We start from the raw sequence: 20,621 nt of genomic DNA, 5'->3' as shown, positions 1-20,621 counted from the left end.
AGATGTTTAGGTCATAAAATCATAAAAATAGGGATGCTTCGGTTACCGCCTGCTCATTCTCCTCCACAGATTACAGAGTAGTTCTCCTCCACACACCCGATCCAGCATAGATACGAATTCTCTTTAGAGAAGAGCAAGCGGTATTCAAATCTCGATTTTCTACACCCTTCTTACTAATCAGCAGCTTCCTCTGCTGATGATGTAAAACGCAAAACCCGTTATTTGTGTTTTACCCGTAGAAATAAGGGTAATTAGAAGCTAGTTCAGGACTATAAGCAGATGACCCATTATTTCTATGTTTTGGGCATTCAAATGCTCATTTATTCGGGCAGCAAAATGAGCCCGAAAATTATTTCATTTTTCAAGATGGACGTTATTGGCGCACACTTATGAGAACCTGAGGCAAACAAACCTCATTGATGATGTTTTTCTTGGGATAAAGAAAACATACACAATATTACCAAAAAAAGTTGGTTTTTTTTTCAACAGATATATAAATTCTAGCTAAACTTGCACACATACATATATCAAATATCAGATTAGTCCATTCATCATGACAAACTGAAGTCCTATCTGGGAATATTGATCAGTTCCGTAATGGGTTGTATCATTTCATCTTGGCTAATTTTGATTGGAACTGGATAGTTGATGAGTTAATGGTTACTGCTTCAAGTGGTAATTTGTCACGTACAAGGTAGTTAATAGCAGGGACGATAAGATTTGTGCCTTGAGGTGTTGATATTTCTGACGCAGAAACTCACGGATGACTACGATGAGCACATTTTTCATTGATGGATGGGAAATTTTAAGAAAAATGAGTATCTAACTCGATATAAAATATGGGTTTCCATTGGAAATGAGGAAATTTTGAGAAACATTCAAATTTAGCATTTTGTAAAAACCCTGTAAAATTATTTCAGTGGAAGGATTATTGGGGTTTCAGCTATTCGATAAGAAAAACTAAAAAACGTAATTTATAATTTCTTCATTTCAATTATCCATACTCATCAAGTATTTCAGCCATATCATTTCAGTTTGAAAGTGGTGATTGTTATGTGACAACTCTCATGCTTGCATATTTTAGTTGCTACGAAAAATACATTATTAATATTATTGTTTTTCTTTGCAGTTTGTAAGGTCGAATTATGGAGCGAATGGGGAAAAAGTTTGACTAGGAAAGTTGGGACGAAGAACTTCGTCTTGGTTTGCTTCAAGAAAATGCTCAGAAGTCTTTCTTGATGATATCCTGCCACAAACAACCCAAAGTAATCTATAACAACGCAACTATGATGTAAATATTTGTATATAAGTTGTATAGGAGTGCCAAAAGAATTTAAAAAAAGTGAAGTGAGAAGAGAGCAATGATTTGTAATTAGTATGGTATGAAATAATATTTCAGTGATATTAAATATATCAAATTATGAATTATGATTGACTTTTTTGTTCTTCCTCATATTGATATGCGTCAGCTATTCTTTATATAGGGAAAATAGCAAACCTACCTTGTTGGCTTCTAGTCGAAGACAAGATCAATTATCGAGACGCGTATCTTCCAGAAAATTGTAGATCTGAATGTGTTCCGAGAGAACGACAACTCAAGTAATAAATCTCGAGATTTCATCGACCTCGGTTCAACCATTCGGCCTTGACGAATTTTTCAACTGACCCTCCACCCTCCTTTTGGGAAATAACACCGTAAATCAAAATTTGATACATATTCTGAAGAAGCAACTCTTCAAGTAATAATTCTCGAAATATCATCGACCTCGGTGCAACCATTCGGTCTTGACGATTTTTTTCAGGGACCCCATCTTGTTTTACATAGTGCATCATATAATTTTTCATATATAGTTATAAATGTGTATTCAATCGAAGAAATTAATGGGTTATACTTTTTTCTCATGAATAAACATTCATTAAACTCACTGGTTGTATGAATAGCTATTATTTGATGAAAATATCCTGTAATGTACAAAATATCCTGTACCTAAAAATTCTTATTTTATAGCTGATAAGTGAAACAAAATTCAAATGCAGAAATTTTATATTTCATTCAAAAATTTTCTGACAGGGTAAGGCACTATTGTTACAATTACGTAGGTATATACAATCTCAGAAATTTCTGGATCACTTAACAAATACCTAACTGGACAACCAAAATACAAATAGTATCAATGGAAATTACAAACATAAAACAGAGTTTCGTTACGAAAAATAGTCATGATTTCCTAAACGATAAACTAACATATTGTCACAGTCATATTGCTCTAATATATTGCTCAAAAAAAGTGATGACGAAAAATATATATGTTGAATCAAAGTGTTCAGTAATCCAAATCGAAAAATTGTCATACAATTTTTGAAAACACAAAACTGAAAATAATGAGACAATAATATTTAAGTAATAGAGAGCAATGAATATAGAATGAAAACAATGATGCCCTTTGAGAAAAAGCTAACGATAGAAAAGTCTTAACATCCTAGTGAATATTTGGTCAAAAAATATTTTGTGTTGGAAAACAATATAAAAAATATCACTTATATCCTATTGAATAAATAAAAGTATTGCATCGTATAAATAGGTGAGAATCATGCATGTTATCACTTTTAGCAACTATATAATAAAGATCTTCAAACGTTTACTTGAACAGGAGGTGTTAGAGGTGCTGCTGCCTTGCTGCTTCTTCTTTTAGAAGATTTGGGAGTTTCGTTTCTCTGTGGAGTGTACATTGGCGTAGTAGAAGGTAACGGACTTTGTGTGAGAGGAGTTGCATGTTCGGAGTGTTCTGCCAATTCTTTCATTATTGCCAACCTTCTAGCTGATTTTATGTCTCTATCTCTTTTCAAAGTTTGAAAGAACGAAAAGAAGATAAAAACACCAAATGCCTATCAGGAAAAAACAAGTGTTATTTCTTACTAATCATATCAGATTAATAAAATTCAGTATTATTCAATATTTTCGGATCAGACAAATTGTTTGGTGCTGAAAGTCATAAGATCTTTTATCTCGAAAATGGCGATGGGTAGCAGTTTTAACTACAATAACAATAATCAAGAAATAGAAAATAATTATAATAATTTTATTTGAAAATTTCTTAACGGCATGCAGACAATAATAATAATAATAAGTACTTCCTCGAGCGGGACTCGAACCCACGATCCCAGATTGTCGGTCAGTCGATCTGCAATTGAGCTACCGAAGTGTGCTCCACCCAGAATTCTTTTTACCGAATTCAATGACTGTCATCATGCCGAATTTATTTTCCGATATGAGACAAACTTCAATATTTTTATTCTCTAGAACTTATTCTGAATGATTTGATTTGAAAATTTCGATTTTCGATATTCAAATCTGGAATAATTCCCACGTATAATGTACTTAGGTCATTTTAGGGGGTACATAATCACTTGCTCATTTTCTACCCAAAAAATCGAGATTTTCGAAATCGAGCTTTTGCAAGGATGTAAGCCTTGGCAACGCTGATTATAGAATCGGAAATCCCAACCTTATCAGACGAATATAACAGGAGATATAGCATATTGAAATTTGCAATTTTTGAAAAATGCCATTTCAACGATGAAAATCTTAACGAAGGGAGATATAGGCTACCGAAATAGCTTGCAATAGATTCAGCGTATTCGAAAACCTATATCTGCATACTAAACTTTCGGATTTCTTACAATATAATGTTTACCAGAAAATCGAATTTTTTGTTTTTACACTTTTCATTTTCGAGTTCACTTTGAAAGGGCTCCCTAGAGTGCAATTTTCTATTGAAGCATGAACTGTTTAGTTTTCTGGAATCTAAAAAACAACTTCTATGCTCTCCATATCCTAGGATAGTACTGATTGTAGTAGAAGAAAACATGATTTTTGGACAGAGCTACAAATAGGTCATTTTAGGGGGTCTAACCCCTTGCTCATTTTTGAATCAAAAAATCGATATCTTATAAATCGTATAACTTATTTAGATCAACATGCTTGCAGGCAAAGATATTACAATAATATCTTTGCTTAAAGGGATACCGTCGGCGCCATCTTGAGTATTTTATATGGGCAAGGTTTAGTGAAATGACATATTTTGATGACTGCTACCTTCTTTCGAAAAAAAAAGCCCCATCATCTTTGAAAACACCCAGTATGTGGTAGAAATTGGTACCTATTTGTTATTATTACTACCTGTCATCTCTTCAGAATACTCTTACTCTGATACTTCTCGAACTCTTTTAGTCTGTCTAGTTCCCTATACGCCTTGACGCCAAACCTCTTCGATTAATTATAATTGCTTTAAATTTTTACCATTTTTTTCAGTTTAAAGAAACCTTGCCTTTGATTTTCACACTTCTATTGAATTCAATTACTCACCTGAAGTAAACAAGACAAAAAACTCATAAGAACTCCATCTAACATTATACCTCTGGCATAATCAGCTAACGGTTGTCTACAACCGTTGTCGAAGCAAGTAATATTGAATTCTTTGCGACCGTCACAGCAAAATGTGGGATAAGATCCAGCTTGCCCGAAATCTTTCACTCCATTCAATCCACAACATCTTAACTGAAATATTTATTATTATTATTGGGCATGTCAAATACTTTATATGCCTATATACATAGTACAGGTTGAAAAGACTTACTGATTAGTGCGTATGGACTCATGTAACATAAAGGACAATTTTTAAAATTGCAACTGAAAGAGATGGGAGTCTTCCTGTTTGTATCATTATTTTTCAGAATCATCAACAAATCTCCCAAAATCAAAATTAGACGTAATGCTATCAGTAATGTTGAAATCAAGTTAGGGGAACTTCTTAGAATCAAAAAAAAATCGAATTATCTTTTACAACCACTTGTAGAAAAATCTTTATTTTTGAGAGTGGGTGATTATTTTGAAATTACGTGTAAATTAACTTTCCTGACGGACATTGTAAAATGAACTACGGCTGTTATATTTGTATAATCCGTCCTCTTTTATTTCTTAGAAAATGAGTAGGTAGTTTGCGGTCGATTTACGGCAAAGGGTCCAAACCCTTCGTAAATGACCATTTCCAAAAGGGATAATGATGTCAGGTATTTGAATAACGATAAAGTGATAGGTATCAAAGAAATAATAGAACTTGACTCCTTATCGCATATTTTATGGGACAATATATTTTGACAATGTAGAAATGCTTCTACAGAAATTCGGGAATATTTAGGAAAGCCGATCGGCTTTCTTAAAAATATATAAATTACAAATTCGAATTTGTAATTTATTTCACTCCCGCTAGCAAAAACGTGTCACAAACCTAAGGCGGTGACAAATAACTTATGTCTCTCACCTTATATACTACATATCAATATTTATCATTATTTAAAAAGTGCTTTTGAATTTTTCCCATCATTTTATTATCAACATACAGCTCAAACAATGAGAATGAATAAAGAGTAGAGATAAAAATATGTGGTACGTGGTACGATAAACTTTTTAAATAAAAATTAATATGTGGAATTAACAAAGACTTGAAACAACACGTTAATACACGTTCCAACTTGATTCACAAAATAACCAGGTTGTCGATTATGTTTTTCAGAAAATGTAGAAAGCTCATATTTTCAATTTTCTGATATCCGAACAGACTAATTTTTTTGTTTTAAGCTCTGAAACTTTGCTTATTCGAACGAAATATAGTTGCCAATTGAATTGCAATGAAATATTTACTCGAATAGAAAAAAGTCAAAACACAACACAAATGGTCTAAATAATAAAGACGGCCAATATAGATAATAATCAATAAATATTTATTATGTATGTGTAGGAATTTGATAGGAAGATTCCTTAATCAGTTGAGTCAGTTATTTCCTAAATGTGTGTTGTAAGATATGATACATTCATCTCAAGAATGACAAAGGTTAGGTAGGTATATGACAAAGCTCTATAAATAGATCAAAAAGACTGGTTAGGTTAGAAGTAATATTGCCCCCTTCTTATTAACGCAATTTATCAAAGATCCTCCTCTCCTTTGAAAAGAAATATTCACCTATTATGCTTGTGTATTATTCTAAATACACAAATAAAAAACATAACTGACAGCGGTGGGATTCGAACCCACGCCCTTTCGGACTGGTGCCTAAAACCAGCGCCTTAGACCGCTCGGCCACGCTGCCTCTGTTTTACCGTAGTTATAGAGTGACATATAAGGTCTTACCTTAGTTTGTAATCTATTCCATCCTGAATTTTCTTTGAAGTCTTTCCCAATCACAGTCTCAAAAGATTCAGTTAATAGCATCACAGATTCTAAATCAATATTGTTCCATAGTACAACATTCCAAACCCCTATACCAAATTCAGCCATAAATAACACTATAGTTATGACTAAAAACTGTTATACCAATTTTATTTAGTAGCTTCCAGTTTTGAGGAATAATTACCAATATTATATGAAATTCATGTTTAACTGTTGGTCCTTTGATTGCCAGCCAGGTGAGTAACAAGTGCACAATTCCAAACAAAAAAAGAAATATGAAAGGGCCTAGAGCAACAGATGGAAAAAATTTGAAATTGTAAAAAATTCTGTAGATGAAAACCACGGAAAGTCCCACTAGGAACATCCCTGACAACTGAAAGTGGAACAATAAATAAATTAAATCTTAATTTTTTCCTTCAAATTCTACTTACAAAAAGAAGTACAGAATACAACAAACAAAACACTTCTTTCATTCTTAGAGAAACCATTTTTATCAGAAGGATTATTGACTTAAGTAACAAATCGATATAGTTTCCTTAAGGAAAATAGAGCGGCATAAACCTATTGTGTGTATAGGTCTCAATATTTGAATTTGTTTGTATCATTCGTACCAGGATTTATGCCATACGTCGGCATAATGGAATTTGTTGAGAACAGCAAGAAGGCATTTATCATTCATTCTCATCAAACTTCCTATCTTTGAAAGTGTCCATTAGTATTATCTCAAGTTAATATCGTTATCAACGATATTTCCCTTCCTTCTTTCGGACTTTCAGAGTAATTTGCTTCTGATTTTCTGAAGGAAATTTATCGAAATGTCAGTGTCTGTTGTCTGTCAACAGCAACAGGGAAAACTAGTTGAAAAAAATTTCTCAAAATATTCCCATACTGTTGGACCTAGTTTAAGAAACTACTTGAATTTACGCAAAAATATTGGAGTAATTTTTCTTCGTCCACTAGATTCACTGAAATGAGTTTATTATGGAACGCGTCCCTTCATTAATCAAAAAATTTGTGGTTACTGGTTGAGTGAACTGTCAAACCAGATGAGTTTGATATTTCATGCTTTGGTTTTTCATCCTGAGGTTCTGATCAGATTTTAATATTCTAGATTCATAAAAACCTATACAAATTGCCATTATGACTGTTATCAATAAGGTCAGTTAATTTTTTTATGGAATTGGTGCATTTGTTTTCATCTTGACAACGCTTTGTCAAAATTCCAATTCATACCAAAACTGTTTCACTTTTTCCCATATTCATTATGGGATCTGAAGTGTCTGTACCTGGTCCTAGTAAAGTAAAGATTGAAGTAGTTACTAAGAAGGAAAACTCTAATAAAGAGAGTGACGTGCAGATACCGACAACTTCAGAAAATACAGTCGTACTTAAAATCTTCAAATTTGAACATAAATTCATTCATTACATTTTTAGATGGAGATTGACACTGGGGGACTCAAAGGAGAAGGGTTTCGATCTTATTATATTACTAAAATAGAGGAGCTTCAACTGATTGTTGCTGAGAAAAGCCAAAATCTTAGACGTCTTCAAGCACAACGGAATGAGTTGAATGCAAAAGGTTTATTCTTTTCACTCAGATAGATCATTTCAGTTTCAAATATTAAAATATTTCAGTCCGAATGTTGAGAGAGGAGTTAATGCTATTGCAAGAACAGGGAAGTTACGTTGGAGAGGTTGTCAAACCTATGGATAAAAAAAAAGTTTTAGTTAAAGTGCATCCTGAAGGAAAATTTGTTGTTGATATAGACAAAAACATTGATATCAATGATGTGACACCAAATTGTCGTGTTGCTCTTCGTAATGAAAGTTACACTCTCCATAAAATTCTTCCAAACAAGGTAATATATCTAATGCTAAACTAAGTAGTCAAAATATATTCATTTCTACAATGTTATTCATAGGTGGATCCTCTGGTGTCTCTAATGATGGTTGAAAAAGTTCCAGACTCTACATATGAAATGGTTGGGGGCCTGGATAAACAAATAAAGGAAATTAAAGAAGTAATTGAACTCCCAGTTAAACACCCAGAGTTGTTTGATGCTCTTGGTATTGCACAACCTAAAGGTGTCCTCCTCTATGGACCTCCTGGTATGTTGGTGAAGGATATGTAATTTTGTCACTCTAATATCTCCTTATCTTTCCATAGGAACTGGAAAAACTTTATTAGCTAGAGCTGTAGCACACCATACTGAATGTACCTTCATAAGGGTGTCTGGTTCTGAGCTTGTCCAAAAATTTATTGGTGAAGGATCTAGAATGGTTAGAGAATTGTTCGTTATGGCAAGAGAGCATGCTCCATCCATCATTTTCATGGATGAAATTGATTCTATTGGATCCTCTCGTATAGAATCCGGTTCAGGTGGTGATTCTGAAGTTCAGAGAACTATGTTGGAATTATTGAATCAGTTGGATGGTTTTGAAGCCACAAAGAATATTAAGGTTAGCTTATTTTGAGTACTAAAGGATTTCAGATTATTTATGGCTGTCAAATTAAAAGAAATGTCCTCTATTATGCATCCTTTGAAAAAATTTCAAATATTTTCAGGTGATTATGGCAACCAATCGAATTGACATCTTGGACCCTGCTCTTCTCAGACCTGGAAGAATTGATCGTAAAATAGAATTTCCACCACCGAATGAAGAAGCAAGACTTGATATTCTCAAGATTCATTCTAGGAAAATGAATTTAACAAGAGGCATCAACTTAAGGAAAATAGCCGAACTTATGCCTGGAGCAAGTGGTGCTGAAGTGAAAGGTGTATGTACTGAAGCTGGTATGTATGCTTTGAGAGAAAGGAGGGTACATGTGACACAAGAAGATTTCGAGATGGCTGTAGCCAAGGTCATGCAAAAGGACTCTGAGAAGAATATGTCAATCAAGAAATTATGGAAGTAAAATTTCTGTTTTTTACCAATATTTATAAATGAAATAAACTAGTTTAAATCGAAAAATCCTGTTTTTTTAATTATTGTTACATGAATTGAACATTGAAACCTGTTTCAGAAGACATATATTCAGAATCTAAAAAGGTTTTTTGTCTGTGTATTTGTGGACGCGCTACAAGTCGCTATCAAGCTAAATTTTGACAGTATTGTTCGAATCCACATTGTTAAAGATGTCTATTCAGTTTGATGGAAAAAAGGCTTATGAGTTATCCAAATGGATTTCAAGATCTTTGGAAATTTACTGGAATTTCTGGACTCTTTTTAAAAATTTTTGAAAGTAGGAAATTTGGGAGTTAAGACTCTTCATTTCTTATTAGATTTCTTCATTTCAGAAGATGCTCAAATTCTTTTATTTATATTATACACTGACTTGTTAGAGTCACTGTTTTATATTACCAAACAAAGTAATAGTTATCTTTGTTACTAAAGAGTAACTCTTTAATAATACTCTACGATGCGCCACCTGGTATCAATTTTTGTAACTAGAGATGTTACTTTTAGTTGAGAGAAACGGAATTCTTTTTTGGTGTTTTAATAAAGATTAATTACAAAGATTATAATAATCTTTGATTAATTAATTAAACTTCTGGCGGTTGCAAAAACTTTGGTCAGAGACAACTGTTGTTGTCTCCGACTTTGGTTCGAAGCCAGTGGACTGATCTTTGGTCCTCTTCAAAGGACTCGAAAGTAGATCTGTATAGAATGATGATGAAAAGCGAAAATGAAACAAGTTTAATGCTTATTTCTAAATTGATTTGAAGAAATAAATGTAAAACTGATGCCAATACAACCCCAATAAAAACTTGATTTAGAGAACGGCTGTTAACTCTCGATAACATATAAGATGCGGTAAAATCATTGACGAAAAATAATAACATGATACCTATACCCACCTATATATTTGTGGGTATGCTATTTTTATATTCGTCACATGTGGATAAAAATGTTTGCTCCGTAATGAAACATTGTAAAACATACTTTTAGCTTTTAGGGATAGGTAGATCTTCATTTTATCATTGGGTATTGAACTCAATAGTTTTATTCAAAATATTCAGTTAATTCAATACTACATAAATGGTTGTAATGGTGCAACTGTACCAAACAAAAAATATAATAAAACAGCCAAGGGCTATAGTTACTCGAGATTCCTCTTTCAAATGGGCTGAAAGGCACATGAGAAACTCGGAGTCTCCACCTGCGGGTCATGTGTAAAAGGCACCTTATACAAATGGTACACAAACACAAGTGCTGATAGTCACCTGTTCAACAATTAAAAGTTCTAACTTGATTTACAGTACATATCTATCATTTTTTTAAAGGCTGAGGCATATCAGGAAAGCAATAATCTGACTTATTTACACTCCTTATCTGCAGCTTATCAAACAGTTGCGGTGAGGAGTACTCGAATAAAATATAGGCAATAATTTGAGAGATCAAAATAATGAAGGTTTCTTAATTTTGTGGTAATCTCAGACTTTTTTATACCCCGAATAATGTACCCCTATTATGAAACTGATTGGAGTGTTCTACCACCAGAATTAAACAGGAGGTAAATTTAAAAAAAACCAACATTTTCTGATGTTTATGCTTTCCTTGTATTTATTTTGTCTACTGCATTTGTCTCCCAAACTCCCAATAGTTGTGGAATGTTAAATGTGAATCATTCGATGATTGTTGTTATTGAATATTAATCACTTCATAACAGATCATTAATTCTTATCGACTTAATTCATTCACTCTCCAGTTTTGAATGTGGCATAATAGATGACGTCACGATCGGCCATATTTGCCGACCATTATTAAAAAAGTCAAATCTGTCAAATGTAGGGGATGGTCAGAAATAAATAATTGTTGAGTTTTATGACAACAATTCAATGAATTTATGTTAGATTCGAATTGAATGTAAAATTTAAAAGGAGTTCTTTCATTTGAAGTGGTGGAATATTTTGCTGGTCGATAATTAAACTGTTCAATTTGTAACACTTATGACACCTGACGAAATATCGCAGGTGATTCGAGGGTACATTAGCGATTTGTGGCTTTGTTTTTTCTCGAGAAGAACGAATAAAAAATTGTGATTTGATTATTGTTGTGATTCTGACTAGCTGACGTGTAATTTGTTTGCTTACCAGATTTTTCGCTAACCTGTACATTTTGCTGTGCTGTGGCGATATCAAAAAATTCAGCAATGAATGCCTCTGAGCATGGGTAACTGAAGCCTTTAAATTTGTTCATCAGTAACTAATAATACTTTTGTTCTAGATTCAATCCTGCCTTCAATATGGCTACAATCAAGCAAGTAGTCAATGAGGCCTTTGAAAGAGGTAGGCTTATTCTAAAGTTTTTCTTATTTCATATTTTAAAAATAAAACCAAAGTCGACTCGTCGAACTCGTATTTCTCTGAATTCATTCACATAACCACAGAAATCCTATTGTAACTTTTGAGTGAACTGTTATATTTCAATGGAACTGACAATCAAGAGTCCCCTGACATATATTTGGTTTTCCTCATATCCAGGAAAAATTCAACTCCACTATCACATAGCCAATTCTGAAGAGTAATGGAAAAATGCCCATTTTGACTATCTCTTATCATTTCCATTTGAACATAAATTGAACAATTTGGAATGATATATGCCCAAGTCTATTGTAATCAATTGAGTCATCATGAGAGTACTCGTAAGACCCAATCATTTTGATATTTGGATAATTCTTGTTTGTTGAAAATATATTGAATTTCTAAGAAATTTAATTTGAATTTGTTTCAATATATTACCTTGAAGTTTTTTTATTTCAGTTCGAATGCCCACTCCTATGAGGTTACGTGATCTCATAAGACAAATTAGAGCTGCAAGAACAGCTGCTGAAGAGAGAAGTGTTGTTAACAAAGAGTGTGCCTATATCAGATCAACTTTTCGAGAAGAAGATACAGTGTGGAGGTATGATAACACACTACACACAGTAATTGTAAGAAATTATATATTGGCTAGTTTTAATATTTCTTAATTTATTTCAGATGCAGGAATATCGCAAAACTTTTGTATATTCATATGCTTGGTTATCCTGCCCACTTTGGACAATTAGAATGTTTAAAATTGATTGCAAGCTCAAGATTCACAGATAAAAGGATAGGTTATTTAGGAGCAATGTTACTTCTGGATGAAAGACAAGATGTTCACCTCCTCATTACCAACTGCTTGAAGAAGTGAGTATTCCCAGGAATATTTAATGATTAGTTGAATGATTTATCCCATAATATTTCAGTGATTTGAATTCTACAACTCAATTTGTTGTTGGTTTGGCGTTATGTACTTTAGGGGCCATTGCTTCTCCTGAAATGGCCAGAGATTTAGCAGGTGAAATAGAGAGATTGATGAAGTCCCCTAATGCATATGTAAGGAAGAAAGCAGCTTTATGTGCTTTCAGAATAATCAAGCGTGTACCAGAGCTTATGGAAATTTTCCTTCCAGCTACTAGAAGCTTGTTATCTGAGAAAAATCATGGTAATATACTGTATATTTTAATTCAATGCTAAATATGGCAGATAATTCACAAATTAATCCACTTGCATCGGGAAAAAGTTGAAAAAAGTGTCTTCATAATTGTTGTATGTAAATTTTTCTGGTACAAAGCAGTTTTATCTATATTATATGTCATGATTCGAATAATGACTGCCCACTAAAGTTTTCCTCTTTGCTTAACCATGAATGGAATTATAAAAAAAAAGATAAGAAAGTGGGCAATATTTGAAATTTTACCATGGAATTTACGAACTCTAACTTCACGTTTTACTGAGGCCGCTAATTACCTGATTATGCTCTCGAAAAGACGTGAAGATAACTCGGGAACGGAACCGACATGAGTGTAATATTCGACGGGACATTCACCATTAAGAATTACCAATGCATGTCCTTTTCACATAAATTTTTTTCGCTTCAGGTTATGTGTTTTGCTTTAATTTTCTAATAAAAAAACATATACTGATATGATAAATCTAATTCAAAACTGAATTGAATTTTTTTTTACAGGTGTGTTAATAACAGGTGTAACATTAATTACTGAAATGTGTGAATACAGTCCAGATACCTTGAATCATTTCAGAAAAGTGAGTTTCTTGACGATATTTTCGAACCCATCATAATTCTTGATCATGTTTTGTTTTCAGGTAGTACCAAACTTGGTAAGGATTTTGAAAAACCTTATTTTAGCTGGATACTCGCCTGACCATGATGTTTCTGGTATAAGTGACCCGTTTTTACAAGTAAGGATAAAATTTTTCATGTTTTGACCAGCAATTAAGGTATTTTTTGTAGGTTAAAATTTTGAAACTTTTGAGAGTGCTGGGTCGCAATGATGTAGATGCATCTGAGGCTATGAATGATATTTTAGCCCAAGTTGCCACTAATACAGAAACGAGTAAAAATGTGGGAAATACTATTTTATATGAGACTGTTTTATCCATAATGGATATCAAATCGGAAAGCGGTCTAAGGGTAAGATTTTTTTTGGTGCTTCATGTTATTTTATTATTACATGAAAAAAAAACTTTTTATTCTTATATGTATAACCTAATTCAACCCTTTTTTGTAGGTTTTGGCTGTGAATATATTAGGCCGTTTCCTATTGAATAATGACAAAAATATTCGATATGTCGCCTTAAATACCCTCCTAAGGACTGTGCATGTCGATACTTCAGCAGTACAAAGGCATCGCACCACAATATTGGAATGCCTGAAAGATCCAGACGTTTCAATACGTAGGAGGGCTATGGAGCTTTCTTTTGCTCTGGTCAATTCGCAGAATATCAAAACAATGATGAAAGAGTTGATCACTTTTCTTGAGAAAGCAGATCCAGAGTTCAAAGCACCATGTTCTTCAAATATTGTTTTAGCTGCCGAGAGGTTCGCACCAAATAAAAGGTGGCATCTTGACACCCTTTTGAAAGTTTTGTGTGGTGTAAGTTATGTTTACTGAATGTATAAATATAAAAACTCTCTTGCCGATGAAGAAAATGAAAAATTTTGATCGGAATTTTTTTTTGCAGGCAGGAAATTATATTAGGGACGATGTTATTGCGTCAACAATCCAGCTCATATCTGAGAGTACCAATCAACAGTCATATATGTCCCTCCAACTTTACAAAGCCTTATCACAAGATCTTATGGATAAACAGCCTTTGACTCAAGTAGCTCTTTGGGCTATTGGGGAGTACGGAGACCTTCTTCTACAAGCAGAATCCGATGAAGATGGTTCCACACCTCCTGCCGAAGAAGATGTTATTGATATCTACCAGCGAGTGTTGTGGTCTCCTCAAAGTACCCCTACTACCAAACAGTATGCCCTGATGTCTTTGACCAAACTCAGTACTCGTTTCCAGAGTACCACAGAGTAAGCTGTATATTAATTCTCGATTTCATAAAAAGTAACTTAATTTTTTTTTCAGTAAAATCCAACAGATCATAAGTTCATTCTGTTCAAGTTTACATATTGAGCTTCAGCAAAGAGGTGTTGAGTATTCTCAACTTTTTGGCAAGTATACACATTTGAGAGCGTCTCTTTTGGAAAGAATGCCACCGATGGAACTTTTGAGACAGAATGATAATGGAACAAATGGAGACATAGAAGAGGAGTCGAGATCTGAAGAAACTAGTCCGCAGCATAATAATATGAAGAATGAATCGGTAAAGTTATTTCACTATACTGCATTCAACTTTATTTTAGCAGTCGGTTGGCCATGGAAATTTGACACATTTCACTCTGTATAGTAGAAAAATGTGGGGTTATGACGCTTGTCAAAACATTTTTGGCTTTTAAATCAACGCTATGTTGTCCGTTCTACGTAAAAGTCTCAGTAATTACGTATTTACTTAAAACGCTTAATTAATTCGGAAATATGGTAATTTACATAACAAACGTTTATACAAACTGGTTGAAGGCATGCACCAAATCTAGTTATTTGCATGGAAAATACAAGAGATCAGTTTTTAAATGTATTTATTTTCGCTATGGAAGAAAATTAATAATATGCAGTTGGTTGAGAAGAGTAAATATTGGTTTCTTTGGCTAAACGTTGAAGACATTACATCACTTGTTGAATTCAAAAATTCGCGAGTTCACGCAGAATAAATGAATGTGCGACTGTTTTGAACCGTTCTGGAATCATCGTAAAAGCGAAGCAAAACAAGCCTATACCAAAGATGAAATGCATCTGATCCAGTGGTAGTGAATGGGTATATCTCTCAAAGTAATTAATGGATACTCACAAGAATGTTAAATTCTTCAACAAAAATCATATTGTATCAATGGATATCAAAATTGTGAAAGGGAGTTATAAGGCAAGAGGAACTTCAGAAAAATTTCACACAAAATATTTATTGATCCCTTAAGACATTCACAATGTATAGGACAAGTCAAATGTAAAATTGACCTTCTAGAACTTATTTAACGATGACATTTATTGAAAATCCTTAACACTCTAGTAACTTTTTTATACAAGATACATTTGATTGTTTCTTTTTTTATTTGTTTTTATTGAGCAACTCAACAGTGGTTGGCAGATGATCACACAATATTATGGCCTGATACACCTGAGCAAGAAATTTCATATGGAGATGTTAAAGTATTGAATAATGACTATTTGAACCTTAATAATCTAGGCACCCTGAACCCAACTTATCTGGGCCACTCACACCCTCTAACAGAAAACCATCTTATATATATATATAAATGAATACATAGCAGTTTGTTTGGAAATTTCAAGCTTGTGTTTACCTCCGAGTAGTTTATAGATTGTTTTTGGGCAAATTGAATGACATTTTGCTTGTATGTACAATAATTCTTTTTGAAATTAAGAAGATGAGAAGAGAGATCTTTTTGTTTATACAAAAATATTAAATATTCTTGAATATATATAGTACTAAAATGCCATTCCCTCTGCCCTACTGCGAGATTTTATTTCATTCCGTTCAGTTCCAACATTCTTGAATGTATATAGTGTTAAAATGCCATTCCCTCTGCCTTACTGCGAGATTTTATTTCATTCCGTTCAGTTCCAACATTCTTGAATGTATATAGTGTTAAAATGCCATTCCCTCTGCCTTACTGCGAGATTTTATTTCATTCCGTTCAGTTCCAACATTCTTGAATGTATATAGTGTTAAAATGCCATTCCCTCTGCCTTACTGCGAGATTTTATTTCATTCCGTTCAGTTCCAACATTCTTGAATGTATATAGTGTTAAAATGCCATTCCCTCTGCCTTACTGCGAGATTTTATTTCATTCCGTTCAGTTCCAACATTCTTGAATGTATATAGTGTTAAAATGCCATTCCCTCTGCCTTACTGCGAGATTTTATTTCATTCCGTTCAGTTCCAACATTCTTGAATGTATATAGTGTTAAAATGCCATTCCCTCTGCCTTACTGCGAGATTTTATTTCATTCCGTTCAGTTCCAACATTCTTGAATGTATATAGTGTTAAAATGCCATTCCCTCTGCCTTACTGCTAGATTTTATTTCATTCCGTTCAGTTCCAACATTCTTGAATGTATATAGTGTTAAAATGCCATTCCCTCTGCCTTACTGCGAGATTTAATTTCATTCCATTCAGTTCCAACATTCTCAATGAATGATGATCCTATTGAAATTTTTGGATTTCTCGTTTACAACTGCCTTGTAGTCTGGCCGATGGATATTCAGAGAGATCAATTACTTTTCAAAACTTGCTTCAGATGTATACTGAGGGTGTAGGTACCTGAGAATAATAATTTCCATTGAACAGTGTGTATATTCACCTCACTTTATGGAGTTTTAAAAAAGAGATTCAAATTAAAATATTTACATACCTCAAACATTTCATCTTTTGTAGCAGAATGGACAACCTCAAAATTTCCTCTACATTATTATTCCGCATTCATTAGGTCATCGATTGAATCAGACTCATCATCAGAAGAATCTGATTCTCCCAATGAAATAATGAATGGAGGAATATCTGCTATTGGGAGATTACCCATAAATTTAGCCCAGTCGTCAGTTATGAGCCTATCACAATGCATACAAAAATTTTTCCACATTTCCGATGTACATTTTGAAAGAGCCAAAGTCCATAAATTCAAAACCCTATCTTTGGAATAGGGAAGAGAATTTATGTTCTTGTTGTAGAAGTTCTTAGAGAACGCCCAGGCCATTTCAATAGGATTATACTGACAATGGTATGGGGGTAATCTAAGAACATCATGCCCATGCTCTTTCAAAAGGTCATCCACTAAATATTTTCGTTGACTTCTATTTCGAAAGGGTAGTATTAATTGCCAAAGTTGTTTTTTATTTGAATTTTGACTGAAATTAATTTTGTTTTTAATCAACCAATCCTGCATTTCACTTTTCTTACTGGAAAATGTGGGTGGCTTGTCCAATTGCACCGAATGATAAGGGGCATTGTCCATTACAACCACACATTTTCCAGGAATCTTAGCTAATGCAGGAATCAGTTGATTAATGATCCAATTATGAAATAATTCACTGGTCATTGTATTGTGATAGTCTCTGTCATTGTTTGCCGAATTTAAAATTAAACTACACCCCTCTAAAAATCCACAATTACTTCCTGCGTGTAAAACCGTAAAACGTTTTCCTTCATGTTTAATTTTGGATGGGTTGCTCTTTATATCAGATTCGTGTGTCCATCGACGAACAGAAGAACCATTTTGGTAAATCCAAGTTTCGTCGAGGAACACGAATCTGATATCTTCATCTGATTTATATTGTAGAAATTTTCGCAGGAAAGTAATTTTGGCTGCAACGACATGCTTTTGTTCACATAAAATTTTGCGTTCATCCACCCTTTTGTATTTGTAACCCATCGATTTTAAAATTTTGTAAAGTGATGTCCGTCCCCCGGTATATTCCAAATCATTTTTTGCATAATTAAGTAGAGTGTCAACACTAAAGTGTTCATTTTTCAAATTATAATCCCAAATTCGCCGTTGCAGGTCTTTTCTAAAAATAAACTTCTCAATTTCTTCCACCTTTTTGGGTCTCCCAATAGGAGGAAATTCTTTGTCGTCCTCTTCATTAACAATGTTTCGGATTGTGGAAACGTTCAGCTAAAATAAAAGTAGTTCAGATTGATATGAAACATAGGTATTATAAATTTACTTACATCGAAAATGTTTGATACCATCTGGAAAATGGTAGATGAAAGAGTATCAGGATTACTTTTCAGATGAGCTGCCCTCAATTCTGCATAACATTTCCTGATACTCTTTCTTTGCGGCTTTTCAACTATTTTCGGCATTTTCTCGACTTTAGAATATCTGAAACAACTCTGAAACTCTGAACAAATATTTTGTTTAAAGAAACAAAATATTTGTTCAGAGTTCAGTTGTTCACTTGGTCTCTGTATTTGTTGATATTAGTTGTGGCAACGGCGTTATGATATTGATGACATTTCATGAGTGCCAACCTTACTCCGTTCTAGTTACAAAAACTTGAGAAAATTAATTCATGGCCTACCGACTGCTAAAATAAATTTGAATGCAGTATACTTGAATGTTTCAAGTTTCAGGGTGAACTTGATTCATTTGATTCATCAGCAATAGGGATATTGGCTGATCTTTTGTCAAATTTTTAGAACATTTTACTGGATCTTCTCGGACCATCTGATCCAGTAACAAATATTCAGTCCAATGTATTGAACTCACAACCCATACCAAGTACAAACAACCAAGATCTCCTGGATCTTCTTGGAGGTTTGGACACGGTTGCACCTCCAGTCACCATTCCAGACACTAGCATCAACTTCATATTGGAAAATAACAATACCAGTTCCTTACCGATCTTGAACAATCAGAATTCCAATTTCCTCAACGAGGATCTTCTTAGTAATAATAGGGTTAATGGTAAGTAGAAGTCAATTAAAAATTCTTTTCAGATTCTTATTACATATGTAGTTTATGTAAGGCATTGTGGATAAAGGGAGAGTAGAAAGTGCTGTGGCCATACCTTGTCTCTTAGTGTTCAGCTTGATACTGGAGACTGGCTTGTCAAACTATATGCTGGATTCATGAATTTGGAAAAACAAATTATTTCACAATAATTATGACCATCCAAAAAATATACACTACGATCTATTATAACTAATATTTACAATTTTTTTTTTTTTTTCAGAAAATGATGTGCCTACCTTGATAGCTTATGATAAAGAAGGTCTGAAAATAGTGTTTACCTTAGAGAAAATACCAGATAGTGACATGTTGACTATAAATGTAACAGCAACAAACAATACTTTATCTATGATGAGTGATTTTCTATTTGAAGCAGCTGTTCCTAAGGTTAGTACAGCTGGATTCAGACTATTTGTTCATTTTTAAAATTGATGTTTCTGCAGACATTCCGTTTCAACATTTTGCCTCCCTCCGGAACTGTGATGCAACCAAATGGCCAGATAACACAAGTTTTGAAAGTCACCAACCCAAATCAGGTATGTCTCGTAATTTTAAATGATTAGTACAGCGCATTGATATCATTTTTCTTCTCTTTTTTTTTGCGATAATAGGCAGTATTAAGGATGAGGATTCGTTTAAGTTACACAAGTGATGGTAAACCAGTGCAAGATCACACAGAGGTTAATAACTTTCCATCAGATATCTGGGTTTGACGAATATGCAAATAAGCCTTTGATTTTCATATATATTATATTTGATGAATTGTTAATTATTACCGAGTGTAGATTGGAAGGAAGCATTATTTTACTTCTCAATTTTGTGGGCTAGTCTTGATAAGCAAACGAATAATTTTGTATAAAAATTTTATACATTATGGATATAATTTTAAACTAATTTTTTCTTATTTAAGGTTATCATTCTTTATTGACAGTTCCTAACTTGAAAACAGTTTTTTTAGAATAAATTCCAATCTACATCGTGTTAATTGTAAAGCCTATGTTGGACTTCTCTAATCTTAATATTTTCTACATCTGCAGTTAGTTCTAATTCTTCGAGAGATGTGTATATAGTTATTGTTGATTGAATTTCAATTTGATGTACTTAAATCAATAGTTTGTATGATTCGTTATTTCCTTTAACCATTCAATAATCCTCACGAATCTTTTTCAGATATGAAATTCAACTTTGAGTAAATTTTTATGTTTGAAATATTTATTATGTTTAGGTAAATAATGTATTTCTTATGCTACTTGTTTTGTTGAAGAGAAGGTTATTTGCGTCCATTATATAGATATATAAAAAATAAATTGTATATACCATGTATCTTGATTTTATTGAACTACACCCATTTTGTTAAAACAGTAATTTGCAAAACAAGTTCTAAAAGTGATATTTTAGGGGACGAGTAGGAACTTTCCAGGACAAGGCGTAGGGGAGTCTTTAAAGACAAATTTGGAACATGTTGTGTGCACTATTTTTTCC

General features: G+C 33.2%; 5 protein-coding genes and 1 non-coding gene across 10 annotated transcripts in view; 3 read left to right on the top strand and 3 right to left on the bottom strand.

The window, feature by feature from the left end:
- The window catches only part of LOC123314173 (calcitonin gene-related peptide type 1 receptor-like), a 97,943-nt gene extending 96,515 nt beyond the window's left edge, over window positions 1–1,428 (top strand). Inside the window, exon 12 of the mRNA XM_044899294.1 lies at window positions 1,130–1,428. Within this exon, the coding sequence (XP_044755229.1) occupies window positions 1,130–1,171 (42 nt within the window). The 3' untranslated portion in view covers window positions 1,172–1,428. The remainder of the gene's footprint in view (window positions 1–1,129) is intronic.
- Window positions 1,429–2,026: 598 nt separating this feature from the next.
- LOC123313617 (leukocyte surface antigen CD53-like) lies at window positions 2,027–7,076 on the bottom strand. 2 transcript variants are annotated; one of them, XM_044898571.1, is made up of 5 exons: window positions 6,659–7,076; window positions 6,412–6,600; window positions 6,189–6,362; window positions 4,367–4,558; window positions 2,027–2,886 (listed from the first exon to the last, which is right to left on the bottom strand). In XM_044898571.1, the coding sequence occupies exons 1-5, from the start codon at window positions 6,713–6,715 to the stop codon at window positions 2,632–2,634; spliced, it is 867 nt and encodes a 288-aa protein (XP_044754506.1). In that variant the 5' UTR covers window positions 6,716–7,076; the 3' UTR covers window positions 2,027–2,631. The 2 variants fall into 2 exon arrangements, with proteins under 2 accessions (XP_044754506.1, XP_044754507.1); XM_044898572.1 differs by lacking the exon at window positions 6,659–7,076 and having other exon boundaries at window positions 6,189–6,316; window positions 6,412–6,553.
- Window positions 6,068–6,147, bottom strand: Trnal-uag. Its single transcript has one exon. It is a non-coding gene; the product is annotated as a tRNA-Leu (tRNA).
- A 148-nt stretch (window positions 7,077–7,224) lies between the features above and the next one.
- LOC123313616 (26S proteasome regulatory subunit 8) lies at window positions 7,225–9,200 on the top strand. 2 transcript variants are annotated; one of them, XM_044898570.1, is made up of 6 exons: window positions 7,225–7,385; window positions 7,662–7,806; window positions 7,863–8,086; window positions 8,150–8,336; window positions 8,395–8,687; window positions 8,794–9,200. In XM_044898570.1, exons 1-6 carry the CDS (start codon window positions 7,368–7,370, stop codon window positions 9,142–9,144), a joined length of 1,218 nt encoding a protein of 405 aa, XP_044754505.1. In that variant the 5' UTR covers window positions 7,225–7,367; the 3' UTR covers window positions 9,145–9,200. The 2 variants fall into 2 exon arrangements, with proteins under 2 accessions (XP_044754505.1, XP_044754504.1); XM_044898569.1 differs by lacking the exon at window positions 7,225–7,385 and adding an exon at window positions 7,450–7,608.
- A 1,370-nt stretch (window positions 9,201–10,570) lies between these two features.
- LOC123313872 (AP-1 complex subunit gamma-1) lies at window positions 10,571–20,460 on the top strand. 2 transcript variants are annotated; one of them, XM_044898957.1, is made up of 15 exons: window positions 10,571–10,743; window positions 11,457–11,518; window positions 11,993–12,134; window positions 12,212–12,400; window positions 12,460–12,698; window positions 13,224–13,300; window positions 13,361–13,456; window positions 13,509–13,688; window positions 13,786–14,151; window positions 14,240–14,583; window positions 14,639–14,876; window positions 18,827–19,094; window positions 19,363–19,526; window positions 19,583–19,675; window positions 19,751–20,460. In XM_044898957.1, exons 1-15 carry the CDS (start codon window positions 10,688–10,690, stop codon window positions 19,850–19,852), a joined length of 2,616 nt encoding a protein of 871 aa, XP_044754892.1. In that variant the 5' UTR covers window positions 10,571–10,687; the 3' UTR covers window positions 19,853–20,460. The 2 variants fall into 2 exon arrangements, with proteins under 2 accessions (XP_044754892.1, XP_044754893.1); XM_044898958.1 differs by lacking the exon at window positions 10,571–10,743 and adding an exon at window positions 10,974–11,402.
- LOC123313873 lies at window positions 15,552–18,654 on the bottom strand. 2 transcript variants are annotated; one of them, XM_044898959.1, is made up of 3 exons: window positions 18,356–18,654; window positions 18,245–18,299; window positions 15,552–15,653 (listed from the first exon to the last, which is right to left on the bottom strand). In XM_044898959.1, exons 1-3 carry the CDS (start codon window positions 18,488–18,490, stop codon window positions 15,637–15,639), a joined length of 207 nt encoding a protein of 68 aa, XP_044754894.1. In that variant the 5' UTR covers window positions 18,491–18,654; the 3' UTR covers window positions 15,552–15,636. The 2 variants fall into 2 exon arrangements, 1 of the variants encoding a protein (XP_044754894.1); XR_006537784.1 differs by having other exon boundaries at window positions 15,552–16,948; window positions 17,040–18,299; window positions 18,356–18,637.
- Window positions 20,461–20,621: the final 161 nt, after the last annotated feature.

The sequence above is a fragment of the Coccinella septempunctata genome, chromosome 5, assembly GCF_907165205.1.
Source record: "Coccinella septempunctata chromosome 5, icCocSept1.1, whole genome shotgun sequence".
NCBI classification, from domain to species: Eukaryota; Metazoa; Arthropoda; class Insecta; order Coleoptera; family Coccinellidae; genus Coccinella; species Coccinella septempunctata.
Note: the sequence above shows the minus strand (reverse complement) of the source record. Positions and strands in the feature narration are given on the sequence as shown.